The sequence below is a fragment of the Neovison vison genome, chromosome 5 (assembly GCF_020171115.1).
Source record: "Neovison vison isolate M4711 chromosome 5, ASM_NN_V1, whole genome shotgun sequence".
NCBI lineage: Eukaryota > Metazoa > Chordata > Mammalia > Carnivora > Mustelidae > Neogale > Neogale vison.
This window is the reverse complement of record NC_058095.1, coordinates 66,680,017-66,695,296: the sequence shown is the minus strand read 5'-3', so window position 1 is coordinate 66,695,296 and position 15,280 is coordinate 66,680,017. Positions and strand designations below refer to the sequence as shown.

The following is a 15,280-nucleotide window of genomic DNA, read 5'->3' as shown; positions in this document are numbered from 1 at the left end:
ATCATGTTCAGGGCCTCTTCTGCTACAAGAGCTACCAGAGTAGTACCTCCTACATACCAAACCTTGTACTGGGGGCTCGATACACATTTTTTGGAGGGTATATTACTTCATTATCTCTTAGATCAATTTAGCAAGACCAGAATTTTCCTCAAATTTTTAAAAAGATTTTATTTATTTATTTGACAGAGATCACAAGTAGGCAGAGAGGCAGGCAGAGAGAGAGAGAGAAAGAGAGAGAGAGAGAGAAGGAAGCAGGCTCCCTGCTGATCAGAGAGCCTGATAGGGGCTCAATCCCAGGACCCTGAGATCATGACCTGAGCCAAAGGCAGAGGCTTTAACACAGGCACCCCTATTTTCCTCATTTTTGAGATGCAGAAAGACAAAAGTTAAATACTTGATACATGTCAATGAGATAGTAGTTGTTTCAACAGGCAGAACTTGAGCTTTGGTCTGCCAGACTCTAGAAAAATCACCCTTTTACCTTTGGTTGGAAACTCAGACTCTAGAATTATGTGGATAAAATAATATATGTAAATGTCTCCAAGTACCTCCCACCCACCATGCCAAAATTGAACATATAATTTCCCAACTTGGTTCTCCACCAGTCACACAGTTAGGCAAGCCAGAAAAGTAGGTGTTAATCTGAAACCTTCCTATCCCTTACACCTCCTATTTAATCAATAACAAAGTTCTATCCATTTTTGCTCTGAACTGATCACTCCATCTCTCTTTATTTTCATCACTGTAGATCCAGCCCATGCCATCTGTGGACTCACTTGATGAATGTTCCTCTCCCCTATCAATCTGTAAGTTCAGTGAGTACAGGTGCCAAGTCTTTTTTTTGCCTAGCCTCAGTTTTTGGCTAATGCCTATAACAGAACAGGTGTTCAAGAAATGGTTGTTATTAGTATGTTGGTGTATTTGCTACTATTCCACGTCTAAGCTCTAATCATACTGCAAACTTCTTGAGGGCCTGTTTCCTATGAAAGAAGATTCTGTAAGATTCTGTTCTGTAAGATTCTAAGGTAAGCCAGTGAAGGCTAAGCACAGATTATGTACTGTCACAGGGTAGGAACATGGAATTTTTTTAGCCAGGTACAGTTTCAGAAGTTAGGCAGGCCAACCCTCTCACTCCACAAATGAAGAATCCGAGGAAGGTTACAGGTCTTCCCAAGGTCACACTGTTAGTAGCAGTTTAGAGTAGAAGACCTGAGAAATCTAAAGTGCCTGAGACATCAAACCCCTTCCTTCTACATTCGGATCTCGTCTTTACACATGCTGCTTGCTAAGGGCTTGAAGTCTTTATCAAAGTCAATCAAATTCTGCTTAAGGAAAGCAGTATGAACCAACACGGTTCATAAACACCTGGCTTAAAATTAACAGAAGTAAGCAGAAAATAAGACTGTAAAGTACCCTAGCTCTTCTCTAATATTACAAATCTCTTAAGTTATAATCAGTCACTCTCCAGCAAACTGAGCATAAATGGTTAATACTCAATGCTAGCCACATAAGATACAAACATCTGAAAAAAAAGTCTAAGTAGCGGGCACCTGGGTGGCTCAGGGGGTTAATGCCTCTGCCTTCGGCTCAGGTCATGATCCCGGAGTCCTGGGATCAAGCCCCGAATTGGGCTCTCTGCTCAGCAGGGAGCCTTCTTCCCTTCCTTCTCTCTCTGCTTGCCTCTCTGCCTACTTGTGATCTCTGTCTGTCAAATAAATAAATAAAATCTTTAAAAAAAAATAAAATAAAAAAAGTCTAAGTAGCAATCTATAGATCTCATGTAAATAGATTTTATTTATGAAATTTATATTAATGGCTATATAAACAATTTCCATTATAATTTTCCATTCCAATCTTTGTAATTAATATAATAAAATCAGTCAAAACTATAGTAGAGATTACAACCTAAAGAAGCAGGCTCTAGCCTATAAACATAGATAATATACTGATTACAATAAAGTACTCTGGATAAATTTAAGTTAAGACCATTCATCCGGGACGCCTGGGTGGCTCAGTTGGTTAAGCAGCTGCCTTCGGCTCAGGTCATGATCCCACCGTCCTGGGATCGAGTCCCACATCAGGCTCCTTGCTCAGCAGGGAGCCTGCTTCTCCCTCTGCCTCTGCCTGCCATTCTGTCTGCCTGTGCTTGCTCTCTCCCCCTCTCTCTCTCTGATAAATAAATAAAATCTTTAAAAAAAAAAAAAAAAAAGACCATTCATCCAAAGTAACAGAGAAGTAAAAACTGTAATGATCCATACTTCCGGGTAAACAACAGAAAGCCAAGCCTTGTAAGTGGAAGTTCTTTACTCCAGAGCTGTCAGCTGAGTTCAGAGTATTTTTCACTTTGGGTTTTTTTGTTTTTGTGTTTTGTTTTGTTTTTTTAAGATTTTATTTATTTGACAGAGATCACTAGTAGGCCGGGGGTGGGGTGAGCGGGGAGCAAGCTCCCTGCCAAGCAGAGAACCTGATGTGGGGCTCGATCCTAGGACCCTGGGATCATGACCTAAGCCAAAGGCAGAGGCTTTACCCCACTGAGCCACCCAGCAGGCACTTTTTGTTTTGTTTTTAAAGATTTATTTATGGGGCACCTGGGTAGCTCAGTCAGTTAAGCCTCTGCCTTCGGCTCAGGTCATAATCCCAGGGTCCTAAGATCGATCTCTGCATCTGTTTCCTTTCTTAGCGGGGAGTCTGCTTCCCCTCCTCTGCCCCTCCTCCCATTTGTGTTCTCTCTGTCTCTCAAATAAAATAAATTTTAAAGGGACGCCTGGGTGGCGCAGTTGGTTAAACGACTGCCTCTGGCTCAGGGCGTGATCCTGGAGTCCCGGGATCGAGTCCCACATCAGGCTCCCAGCTCCATGGGGAGTCTGCTTCGCTCTCTGACCTTCTCCTCGCTCATTCTCTCTCTCACTGTCTCTCTCTCAAATAAATAAAATAAAATCTTAAAAAAAAAAATAAATTTTAAAAAATAAAAAAGATGTATTTATTTATTTTAGAGAGAGAGAGAGTGAGCCCAGTGGGGAGGGGGCAGATGGAGAGAGAGAGTCTGCAGCAGACTCCACACTGAGCCGAGAACCCAACACAGAGCTTGACCTCACGACCCTGAGCCAAAACCAAGAGCCAGACACTCAACCCATGCAGGTGCCCCTCGCTTTTTGCTTTTTTAAAAAATAAAGTCAACTACAAACCATAAGAGATGCTCAACTACAGGAAAGAAACTGAGGGTTGCTGGAGGGGAGATATGAGGGGATGGGGTAACGGGGTGATAGACATTAAGGAGGACACCTGATCTAATCCTGAGCACTGGGTGTTATATGCAACAGATGAATCACTAAACTCTACCCCTGACACTAACAATACACTCAATGTTAATTCACTGATTTTAAGTTAAAAAATAATAAAATCAACTCAATAATTCTAGTGAACAATCAAACATGTGATTAATGGAGGGCATTGGTTTACTATATCACTAGGACAGCCAACAAGTGCTTAGCAAAAGCCTATCATATATGCAGGGTGCTGAAGAATATACAGGTCGAACAAGGAAATAAGTCACAATCATAAATAATTACAAAAGAAGGCAGAGATGATTAATAGCAAAAGAAGGGGGGGGAGATAACAGGTTTAAATAGCCTGTAAATGCAAAGCACATCACTTTTTTAACACAATGCAACGCCACTGAACTCACCTTTAATTGACTTGACATCTGAGGTTTTCTCTTGTTCTTTGCCTTTCACTGGAAGATAAAAAAGCATCATGACCAATTTCTACAGTCAAAAAGATCCCATCTGTACGATGTAAAAATTAGACAAGCTTTGTTCTAACAGATGAATATTCACAGCTGTACAACAATGGAATAACACCTTGGAGGGGAACAGGGCGAGACAGTTGTCAGGGGAAAGGAAGTGACCCTTGAACATCGTTCAGTCAAGAGCACTGAGCATGCTAATGGAGAGACAATGTCAGAATTCCTGGGTTCAAATCTAGCTTCCAACTTATTACACAGCCCTCTGACCATGGACCAGTTACTTTACTTCTCTGGGTCTCAATTTCCTTGATTTATAACTTTAGAACAGTAATAACAACATCTACCTTAGAGGGTTATGAGTGAAAAAAAAATTAAAAAGAACCCAGAAGAGTACGATGTACAAGGTTAATTTAGGATGTTAACTAGTATTATTAAAATGTGCCACTAGATGCGTCTTCAAGAAAAAGAGTTCTTTGTGTATCGTATCTTACTTTTTGTGTATTCCTCTCATAGCAGCAAATAAAAACATTCTAAACTTATAATCTAAATATCTAATACTCAAGGCTTAACAACTTCTCTTAAAGTGCTACACAGTCTCTTCTCCATTATACAAAACAGTAGAAATTCTACTGCAAATATGCTAACAATGTAATATCCAAGAAAGGAAGGTACATGGCAGCTTAAGCAAAGCGTGAACTCCTACAGGATCTGACATAAGACTATTTTTAACCTTCCTTACTTTTCTTGTATTTTTTTTCCAACATTAAATTTTCTTTAACCCCACCATGAGAAGCCTATCAAAATAAAAAATCCCAACATGTGCTCTTAAACAGTCAACACCTTTTGAAAGGCTAGTAGCAGGAAATAACAAGCTCTCAAAGTATCAGATAAATTAATCCATCAACAAGTATGTGAGTGCCTCGTATGTGTTAGACATTGTCCTGGCTCAGGAAGGAACAGTCCTGTCTTCAAGAAGTCTACATACAAGAATGTGGAGACAAACATGAACAAAAATTATCATTTCAGGTACTGATCACTGCTGTTGGAAAGAAAAAAAAATAATAAGGTAATGTAGTAGAAGCAACTGGGTTGCATCTGCAAACTGACTGCTTCTCCTACTTGAAACATGAACTTGTCTGGACTTCCAAGGCACTCGACTCCCTGGTTTCCAGCTGCTCCTTCTCAGTTTATTGCCTGGTCAACTTCTACCTACTGAGAGTTTCTCAGAGAAAGTTGGGCACCTTTTCTTTTCACTACGTACACATGTGTATTTCCTGGCTGAGCTTACCCATTCTGAAGGCTTTCAATACCACAGACAAGCTATGAATCCTGAATTTCTATTTCTAGTCTAAAACCTTCCTGACCTTAAAATTCATTTTGTTAACCATCTACCCATCCTCTTCCAGAATTAAACTCGTCCAAAATGGAACATACCATCTCTTCCCAAACCTGGTTTACTTCACTTTTCATTTTTCTCATGACTGACAGACACTCCCACCCCAGTTTCTCAGGCCAAAACTTTTGGAGTCATTCTTAACATGTCTCTCCTTTACTTCCCACACCCAAAACACTTCTAAGACCAACGGATTTTAACCACTAAAACATACCTCCACATTTCCACTTTTGTCACCTTCAATACATTCTCATCAATCAGATCTCGTCAATACTTGAAACAGACAAGTACACACACAATCCAACAATAACCACATTATTAGTGTTTTGCCTTACTTCCCTTTTCCCCCCAAATATTATATAAAGGGTCCTATGACTCACTACCTGATCCCACTACTCTTCCCTTCCCAGAGATAAATACTGCCCTAAATTGGATGTGTTTTCTACCATTTATGTTTTTAGACTATTACTACCTGAGTGTAAAACACGCAGTTATTCTATAGATCTTTAAAGATGAAATGAATAGTATTCTTCTACACATATCTGAAACTTGTATTCATCCCATAATTTGACTTGTCTATACTGATGCATTCATGTAGCTCTAGTACTTTCATTTTAGCTGCTGAATTTCTAAAATACACCTTTATTGGTTCATTTTAGTACATGTCTTCCTATGTAGTCTATATGTAAGAATTTCTCTAGGAGGGGTGCCTGGGTAGCTCAGATAGTTGAGCATCCGCCTTCAGCTCAGGTCATGATCTTCAGGTCCTGGGATCAAGCCCCACATCAGACTCCCAGCTCAGCCATGAGTCTGCCTCTCCTTCTCCCTCTGCCCCTCTCCCTGCTTGTGCTCTCTCTCTCTCTCAAATAAATAAATATAATCTTTAAAAAAAACCAAAAACTTCTCTAGGATAAAACACTATAAGTGGAATTAATAGGTAACCAGTGATGGGCAGTTTTAATGAAAGTGGTCATTTAATTAATATTTTTCAAATGGTATTTGATGGTATTTTTAATTTATTTCCTTGAGTTCCTCTGAGAAAATATCCTTTTGTATTTATTGGTAAATATTGGTATTTATAGGTATCTTCTTTTATGGGCTGGCTACTCAATTCCTTTGTCCTTTACTTATTTGCAGAAATTCCACTCATATTCTGGATGTTAATCCTTGGTGTTGCAAATACCTTATGTGTATTTTATTGTATGGAAGCTTTAAATTTTAATGTAGCCAAATTTACATTATGTGGATTGTATTTTCCTATGTCTTAAAGATATCCTTTCCTAGCACAGGATCAGATTTTCTTTTTTTTTCCCTCTGTATTTTCTTCCATATGATTTCAAATTTTGCTTTTTAGAATTCTGGGCTCTTATCTACCTGTATTTATTTGTTTGTCAGATATTGGGAAACTACAGCTCATGGGCCAAATCAAGCCCACCTTCAGTTTTTTATAAATAAAGTTTTAGTTTAACACAGCCATGTCCATTTGTTAACATATAATCTATGGCTACAAGGACACCATCTTGTCTTGTACAGAAAATTAACTGACCCCTGATGTATATGATACGACATAGAAAAATCCTAATTATTTTTCTGCCAGAGGGACAGCAAACATCACTTACTGATTAGTCCAACCTTTCTCAACTAAACAGGAACTCTTTATATACCAAGTTCTCATACATACATGGGTTTGTTCCTGGGCATTTAATTTCAGTCTTAATTACTTAACCATATAATCAGCCTTTGACAGGGCCAAGTCCTCTACCTTATTCTCTTACAAAACTACCTCTCTATTAATTATAGGATCAACTTGTCCTGATCCTAAAACCCCCATAGGAATTTTTAAAGTAGCACTGACTGAATGATTAATGTGGGGGAGAGTTCACATCTTTCTGGGATTGAGTCTTTCTATTCATGAACATAGTATACCTCTCCATTTATCTGGGTCTTCTTTCATGTCAAATTAGGTTTTGTAAACTCTATAATGATTTTAGTTTTGTTTTTACTGGCATATAGTGGTAAAACTGAGTTTTAAATAATCCCATATAAACACATATATTTTTAAAACCCAGCTGAACTCTTTTAACTTCTATGAGTTCTAAAAGTATGAGTGTAGATCTTCTTCAGTTTTTTTATATATGCAATTATGTTATCTGGGACTAACCATTCCTTTGTCTCCTTTCCATTCCAAAACTTAAAATTTCCCTACTTTTTGTTTTGTGCTATTGTGAAGACTATATTAGCTTTCTTTTTGTCTAATATCCGTGATATATTTTCCCATCCTTTTACTTTTAACCTTCTTATGATCCTTTTTATACTAAATGGCATACAGGAGGAATCTAGTCTTTTCACTGGGACAGCCCATTTCTGTTTATTGTGATTACTGCTCTAGATGTCTGAAGAAGATCATTCTTAAAACTGTGTAAATTTGGGGCGCCTGGGTGGCTCAGTGGGTTAAAGCCTCTGCCTTCAGCTCAGGTCATGATCCCAGGGTCCTGGGATCGAGCCCCGCATCGGGCTCTCTGCTGAACAGGGAGCCTGCTTCCTCCTCTCTCTCTCTGCCTACTTGCGATCTGTCTGTCAAATAAATAAATAAAATCTTAAAAAAAAAAACTGTGTAAATTTGTTGATTTCTCCTGGTAATTCTGTATATTTTGCTTTATGTATTTTGAGACTGATATTAGGTGTAAAGCAGTTGAGTTTTATCTTCCTAATACCGTTTTCATTTTATCATAATGTAGTCACCTTTTTATCCCTGATAATGTTTTGTTGTTTCAAGTATGTCATCTGCCACATAGCTTTCTTCTGGTTGACATTTGTCTGCTATATCCTTCCATCCAGTTATTTTCAATTTCTCTATGTCCTTATGTCTTAGTTGTGTTCCCAGTAGTTTATTGCTGGATTTTGGCTTATTATACAGCCTAACTTTTTGTCTTTTAGCCATACAGTCTTTACATTTATTGTGACTATTGATTTAGGTTTATTTCAACTACATTATTCTATATTGCTAACTATACTTTTTCTTGTTTCTTTATTTCCTTGTATTATGAAACATCTAAAACAAAGACAATACTAGAATTTAATCTGAGTAATACTCAGGTTTGTCAAATCTTAAGATTATGCTACATCTGCTTCTAAAAATTTTTCAAAAGAAGACATGCATGTGAAAATTAATTCTCTCCCTGATTGGATTTCCCCTTCTCCCCAGGGAAATAATTTCATAAAATAGATTATTGTCTCCACCTACAGTTTTACTCTAACATATTTCTGTATCTGTAAACAACATATAGCATTGATTGAAGGTTTTTAAACATTATATAAGTAGTCCTACCAACTGCCATTCCCAACGGCAGCATACCCTAACCAAATCTTGGTAGAGTCAAGCTTTAATCCCATCCTTCAGGAGTTCTCAAGAACTTTACTCCCTCAAGTAACACCTCTCTCTTCTGTATCATTTTCTCCCTCTCTACCAGATCATTTCTATCGCCATACAAACATGTTCTAGTACCTTTTATCTTAAAAAAAGAAAAAAATCGCTTAACCCAAGAGCCCCTTTTAGTTCCTTTTCACTGCAGTTTCTTGAAAAGGGTGTTTTTACTCTTGCTACTTTCCACACTTCACCTTCTCCCTCCAACCCATTCCACTGATACTGATACCTCTCTCAAAAGTCATCAATTACTTCCACATTATCAAACTAAGTAGTTATTTCATCTTGATCCTGCAAGTGACATTCAACACAACACACCCTTCTTTTTTAAACACTATCTTCTCTTAGCTTCCATGATATCACACTCCTTTATAACTGGTATTTTTTTTTAAGGTATATCTTTCTCCACGCATTTACCTCTTTTTAAAAAAGATTTTATTTATTTATTTGACAGAGATCACAAGTAAGCACAGAGGCAAGCAGAGAGAGAGGAGGAAGCAGGCTCCCCGCTGAGCAGAGAGCCTGATGCAGGGCTCGACCCCAAGACCCTGGGATCATGACCTGAGCCGAAGGCAGAGGCTTTAACCCACTGAGCCACCCAGGTGCCCCTGGTATTTTATTTTTGATCCCCCTTTGCCAATGGCTCATGTTCCTCTATTTAACTTTTTAAAAAAGTTTTTTGTAAAGATTTATTCTTTTGAGAGAGAGAGACACAGACAGACAGACAGAGTACAAGCAGGGGGAGAAGAAGAGGGAGAAGCAGACCTCTGTAGAACCGGAAGTGACATGGGGCTCAATCCCTGGACCTGGAGATCATGATCTGAGCTAAAGGCAGCTAAAGGCCAACCATCTGAGCCATCCAGGTGCCCCTCAATTTAACTTCTAAAAGCTGGCTTAACTCCAGAACTTTCACCAAGGCTCTGTTCTTGTGTACAGTATGGCAGGAAATGCTACCTGGCCACAGAACTCATTTTCCTCTTTCTAGCAAGAGGACTATAGCCTATTAGCTAGCTACTAGCTGGCTAGTTACTCTCCATTTCCCAGAAGCTTTTGCAGTTATCTATGACCATATGACTAACTTCTCACCAACAGAATATGAATAGAAATAATTTTGTGCCACTTTCCTGCCAAAGCTTCTCTTTCCTCCTTACCATGGATCAGGGGACTGAGGACAGACAGAAGAGGCTATGACCCAGCTTTGACAACAGACCACACCCCAAGGGAAAGAGGTATAACAATATGGGAGGAAAGATCCCTGAATGACTGTGAAGCAAAGCCACCCAATAAACTTGGACTGTTAAATTCAAGAGAGTAATAAAAAAAAAAATCTATCTTTTTTGAACCATTACACTTCAGTGTATCTTTGTGATAACAGCCTTAGCCTTTCAACATAACTAATCCTCACATTTTATGTATTCTCTAGGCGATCTCATTTAGTCCCATGTCATTAATCATCAGTTATGCAAAATGTTTTTTTTTGAAGAATTTATTTATGTATTTAACACAGAGAGAGAGCACACAAGCAGGGGGAGTGGCAGGCAGAGGAAGAGGGAGAACCAGGCTCCCTGCTGAGCGTAATGCACGGGCTCGATCTCAGGATCCTGGGATCATGACCTGAGCTGAAGGCAGTGGCTTATCTGACTGGGCCACCCAGGTACCCCTGCAAAATATTTCTAAAGCCAGAACCGTATCTCAAGTTCTGACCTCTTCCTAGAACTACAGATTCATACATCCCACTGCTTCCTTGACGTATCCACATGGATGTCTGTTACACAAAGCCATAATTGCCAAAAACAGTTCTTAATTCTTCCTGCCCCATGCTGTAAGCCCAAAACTTTCCCAGTTTTTCTTCACTCCAATCACTTGTTCAAGTTATGCTCTTTCTGTCTCCAAAGCATATCCTATACCCCCTAAGTTCCAGCCTTCTTCAGGTTCCTTAAACGCACCCAGCTATTGCTGCCTTCAGACATTTGTACTTCTAGTTCTCTCTGGTTAGAATGCAGTTCCTTTGATCTTTTGTGAGGCTGGCTCTCTCCCTTCACTCAGATCTCAAACTAAATACCATCTTCTCAGACAAGCCTTCCTTTATTATCTGAACAAATACTGCTGTCCTGTGATCTACTCCCACATCGGTTTAAATTCCCTGTTCAGCACTTTTTACTAGCAGATATTTTTTGTTTTTATTCACTTATTCAACAAATATTTACCAAATTCCTAACTATGCCCAGGAACTGACCTACACATGGGGATACAGCTGTGAACAAAATCAGCTTCCATCTTAATAAAATACATAGAAAAGTAGAGGGTGATAAATGCTGTGGAGAAAGTAGGTAAGATAGGAGTGCAAGGGCTGGGGACTGCAATGTTAAAAGTAGGATGGACAGACAAAGCCTCACCAAGATGTCAAGGAGATGAGAGAACATAATAGTGGGTACCTGTGGGAAGAGGTTTCTAGGCAGAGGGGAAAAAAAATTAAGTGCAAAGGCCCTGAGGCAGGAACGTATTTGACAACAAAGAGGCCAATATAAAAAGAACAGTGAAAAGGAAACAGAAAACAGGAAAAGGAGAGCAGGAGATGAACACAGAGAAGAAATGGGAACAAGATTAAAGGGGGCCGTGTACAGAAAGCTACTGAAGAAATTTGAAGAGATAGGGGTCAAGGTTGGAAGAAGGGAAACCAAACTGAAGCCTACAGCAAAATAACTCTGCTTTCTCTATTTCCTTTTTGCCTTTGAAGATTTTATTTATTTGAGAGAGCAGGCAAGTGAGCAAGCAAGTGCTGGCAGGGGATGGGGGATGGGGAGGTGGCGGTGGGAAGCAGAAAGAAAGGGACAGAGAGAATCCCAAGTAGGCTCTCTGCTCAGCTAGGGACTCAACACAGGCCTCCATCTCACGACCCTGAGATCATGATGTGAGTCAAAATCAAGAGTCAGACGCTCAACCAACTGAGCCACCCAGGCACCCATTTTCTCTACTTTCATAAAACCAGCTTCCTCTTAACTTTTAAGCTGAGATTTGAGTGACATCCTCTCAGAGGACTTAACTGTCCAATCTACAGGGATGACCACCTAGACCAGGGAGTTAATAGTCAGGGATGGTGAGAAGATGCTGAATTTGGTTACGTTCTGGGGTAGACTTAGCAGATTTGCTTATGTAGATACAGGAGAGAAAGAAAGGTTCAAGAAGGTACTAAAGATTTAGACTGAGCAAGTAAAAGAACAGAAATGCAATTTACTGAGGTGACAAAAAATCTGGAGTTAAATTTTCGTACAGTAACTCAAAGAGCCATCTGTCAGCCTATTATTTCTATTAACAGATATACTGTATCTATCAGGTAGAGGTATAAAGTGGACCAACAGTTGGATATACCATTCTTAACTCGGGAGAGAATTCAAGCTGGAGATGTAAATTCAGGAGTCATCTGCATATAGGTGGTATTTAAAAATGGTATTTCAAGACTGGATGGGATCCCTAAACAGAAGCATCTAGCTTCTACTCTTGCCACATTCAGCCTGCAAAAAGCAACTACCATTATCTTTTTATAACATAATATCAAATCACTCCTCTTTAAAAATTCTAAGGGGTGCCTGGGTAGCTCAGTGGGTTAGGTGTCTGACTCCGGATTTCAGCTCAGGACACCATCTCAGGGTCATGAGATCCAGCCCCGAAGTAGCGCCACACTGAGCATGTAGCCTACTTAAGATTCTCTCCCTCTCCCCTATCCCTCTCGCGCTCTCTCTCTTTCAAAAATAATAATAATAATAAATTGAAATAATGTCTCTGCATTTGAAATAAAACCCAACTATGGCCTACAAAGCTGTGAATCTTGTCTACCTCTCCAAGCCCAAATCACAGTGGCCTTCCTTCCTTTCTTGAAGGACACCAAACTCTTTCTTGACTCACAACCTTTGGACATGCTCTTCCCTAGCCTCTCGTACCTCCTACTGAGCCCTTGGCTCTAAGTTCCAAGGTCACCTGCTGAGGCCCCTCTCTAACATCAAACCAAAATATGCTTCTCCTCTCAACCTCATCTCTGTCATGTTATCAATTTGTAAATACACACAGGTATTAAAAGAGAAATGTATTGTCTGTCTGCCCCAGCAGACAAGAAGGTACATAGGTGCAGGGACATTTTCTTGTTCAGTGCTTAATAATGAGGGCCTAACACAGTGCCTGCCAAGCAGCAGACATTCAAAAATATTTGTCGGACAGAAACAACAGTCTATTATGTAACATGCAATCTGCCTCATTATACACAGAATGCTTTCTTTCCCCCTTAAAAAAAAAAACACTTCAACACTGTCAAACAAATTAGAGCGATAAACTACACCAAGGTACATTATCAACAAAGCTTCCTTGTACCATTTTACAGGTTTCCTTCATTCAGCAGAGCTTTCATTCATTCCTCACAGTACCATTCACTCACCATGACATCAGGTACTAAAACTCTGCACGTACTTAAAAAGAATTCTTGAATTCATATCTGAATGGGGCCTTTAGGAACCACCTAATTCTTGGTTGAGAGAGGAGAAAAAAGTGGGTTAACACTTTTTTTTTTATCCCAGGTGACAGTCAGTAGCAGAGCAGTCATGTGAACCCAAGCCTCTGATAAGGTTTAGTGGGTTTTTTTTTCCCCCTCTGATACCTTTTCTCTTAAATAACAAAACTTAAAGAACCACTATCACCCAAAAAGACCTACACTTGTTCATTCTGGATATATACTTTAAATGCAACACAACAACTTTATCCAGGATCAAAACTAAACTGCCTCTGCTTAAAAACTGGGCAGCTATTAAAATTGAAAATCGGAAATTTCGTTTACAAAGTGAGCGTTCCAACAGTTAAGTTGACTTGCTAAGTCATCAAAAGAAATAGTCTTCATTAGGGAACTTTCAGCAGTAAGTAATGTTATTTAGGAACTGCAGGATCCCCCACCCCACCCCCAAAAAAGGGGAAACTAGAAAATAGCACCAGTTGAAGAAAAGAGCTTTTTCACATGTTGCTTTTAGATAGAAAACCCTCAGTATTCTGAAAAGTCTACTAAAGGAATTTCCTTCTTCCGGATCCACCGTTTATAGACACACAGCACACAAAAGCGAAAACTGGGTTTGCGCAAACAGGCATTAACTTGTACGGGCTCTGGCAAACACTTTTGGACCAGCGAGATAATTCCCCTCTGACCTCGCGCGAGGAGGCCACCTTCTCCCTCCCTGCAGAGTCCGGGAGCAAAGCAAGGCACGCAGGGGGCGTCTGCGCGGAGGCCGAGGGCCTCGCCACCACCCGGGAAGAAAGCCCGTGCAGGCCCACCTACCCCACCGCCGCCCCTGAAGCCCGGCCTGGCTCCCAGCCGGAGCCCCCTCTGCTACCTTTCCGCCGGAAGAAGGACATGGCGGGGCCCGGGTCGGGGCGGAGGGCGCGGGGGGACTGTCGCGGGGAGGGCCCGGCTCCCCTCATTCAGCAACCGGCCCGGACTTCCGGGTCCGCAGCGGCCGCCGCACTAGCCTGAAAAGAGACCCTTCTTCCGGGTGTGGGCCCCACCGCCTCCTCGAGAAGACCAGGCAGCTCCTGCCGCCATATTATCAACAAGCCGCCCGCCCGGAGTTCCGGTCCTTCCCCGCGCGAGGCTTCACGGGAGGCCGACCTGCCGGCCCCGCCCCCGTCCCCGCCTCCTCTCGTGGGTGCCGGGGCACGCGCCCAGCCCGCCCACGTGATCCTGCGCGCGTGCGGCCTGTGCCCTTTCCCAGGTCCGGCGTCGCTGCCAGGGTTGGAGAGTTGCCGATCCGGTTCCCGCAAAACTGACCCTCCCGGAGCCGGAGTCTTCTCCACTCCCCGCTGTCGCCGGACCCTGGAGTGGATGGCGCGGTGCCTCAGGTCTGGGGGCGTCCGGCCGTGGGCACTCAGAGCGTGCCCTTGTACACAAGGCGAGGCCAGCACTGCTGCGCTCCCCCTTAGCCCTCCTGTTTCTCGGTTCCAGTGAGGCTGAAAGGCACGGGCCGACTACAGCAGATTCACCCTGCACCTGCAGCCCGTGCTCGCCTAGGCGAGCAGACCAAACACACACCCCCAGTCGCGCGGATACGCAAGGTCACCGTTCCTCGAAGGGGGGAGAGGAGGCATAACCTGTTTTATGCGGCTCCACTGGCTTTCTCAATCACAGTGACCTCGGCAATAAAAAAGAAGTGGGCTTGTTTTCAGAACCAAATCCCTAGGAATGCTTAAGTTTGAAAGGGGCAGTAACAAAAGCATCACCAGTAATTACAAGGCAGACTTGTGAATTATCCTTCAACCTTCGTTCAAATGCCTTTTCCCGGGTAAATCTGGCCCTCCATCCATCCCTAAAGCAGAGGGGAACGAAGTCTCCGCCGCCCTCTCAGTGTCCCTCACCACTGGGTGAGTGCGCTGATTGGGAAATAATTGCAGCGTTGTGTGGGCTCCTTTGGGGAAGGAATATAGAAGATAGCACTAAATAAATGTCCACTGAGTATTTTTTAAATCAGTAAAATCATTGACGGTTGGGGAAACGGGACCTAAAAGATGTCCAACTTGTCCAAGATTACGGAGTGTCAGTGTTTGAGACTGTAAAACCCGGTGTCTTTTCACCATATAATTAGAGCAACTTAATAGATTTGTTTTGGTCCTGGGCATGTAAAGTAATCACAGCTGATATTTATTGAAAGTTTTCTATGCAGTTACTGTGCCAAAGCCTCCAGATTAAGGA

General features: G+C 41.5%; 1 protein-coding gene across 8 annotated transcripts in view; it reads right to left on the bottom strand.

Annotated features, from left to right (window-relative positions):
* Positions 1 to 14,156, bottom strand: part of AKAP10 (A-kinase anchoring protein 10) — an 81,660-nt gene extending 67,504 nt beyond the window's left edge. For 3 of the 8 annotated variants that reach the window (XR_006384625.1, XR_006384626.1, XM_044249220.1), the window contains exons 1-2: positions 13,929 to 14,156; positions 3,686 to 3,733 (exon numbers count right to left, since the gene is read on the bottom strand). Coding sequence is in view for 6 of the 8 variants with exons in the window: in XM_044249220.1 (XP_044105155.1) it covers positions 3,686 to 3,733; positions 13,929 to 14,016 (136 nt within the window). In the remaining 2 variants the exon portion in view is untranslated. The remainder of the gene's footprint in view (positions 1 to 3,685; positions 3,734 to 13,928) is intronic. The other 5 variants (XM_044249214.1, XM_044249215.1, XM_044249216.1 and 2 more) reach the window with 2 other exon arrangements.
* Positions 14,157 to 15,280: the final 1,124 nt, after the last annotated feature.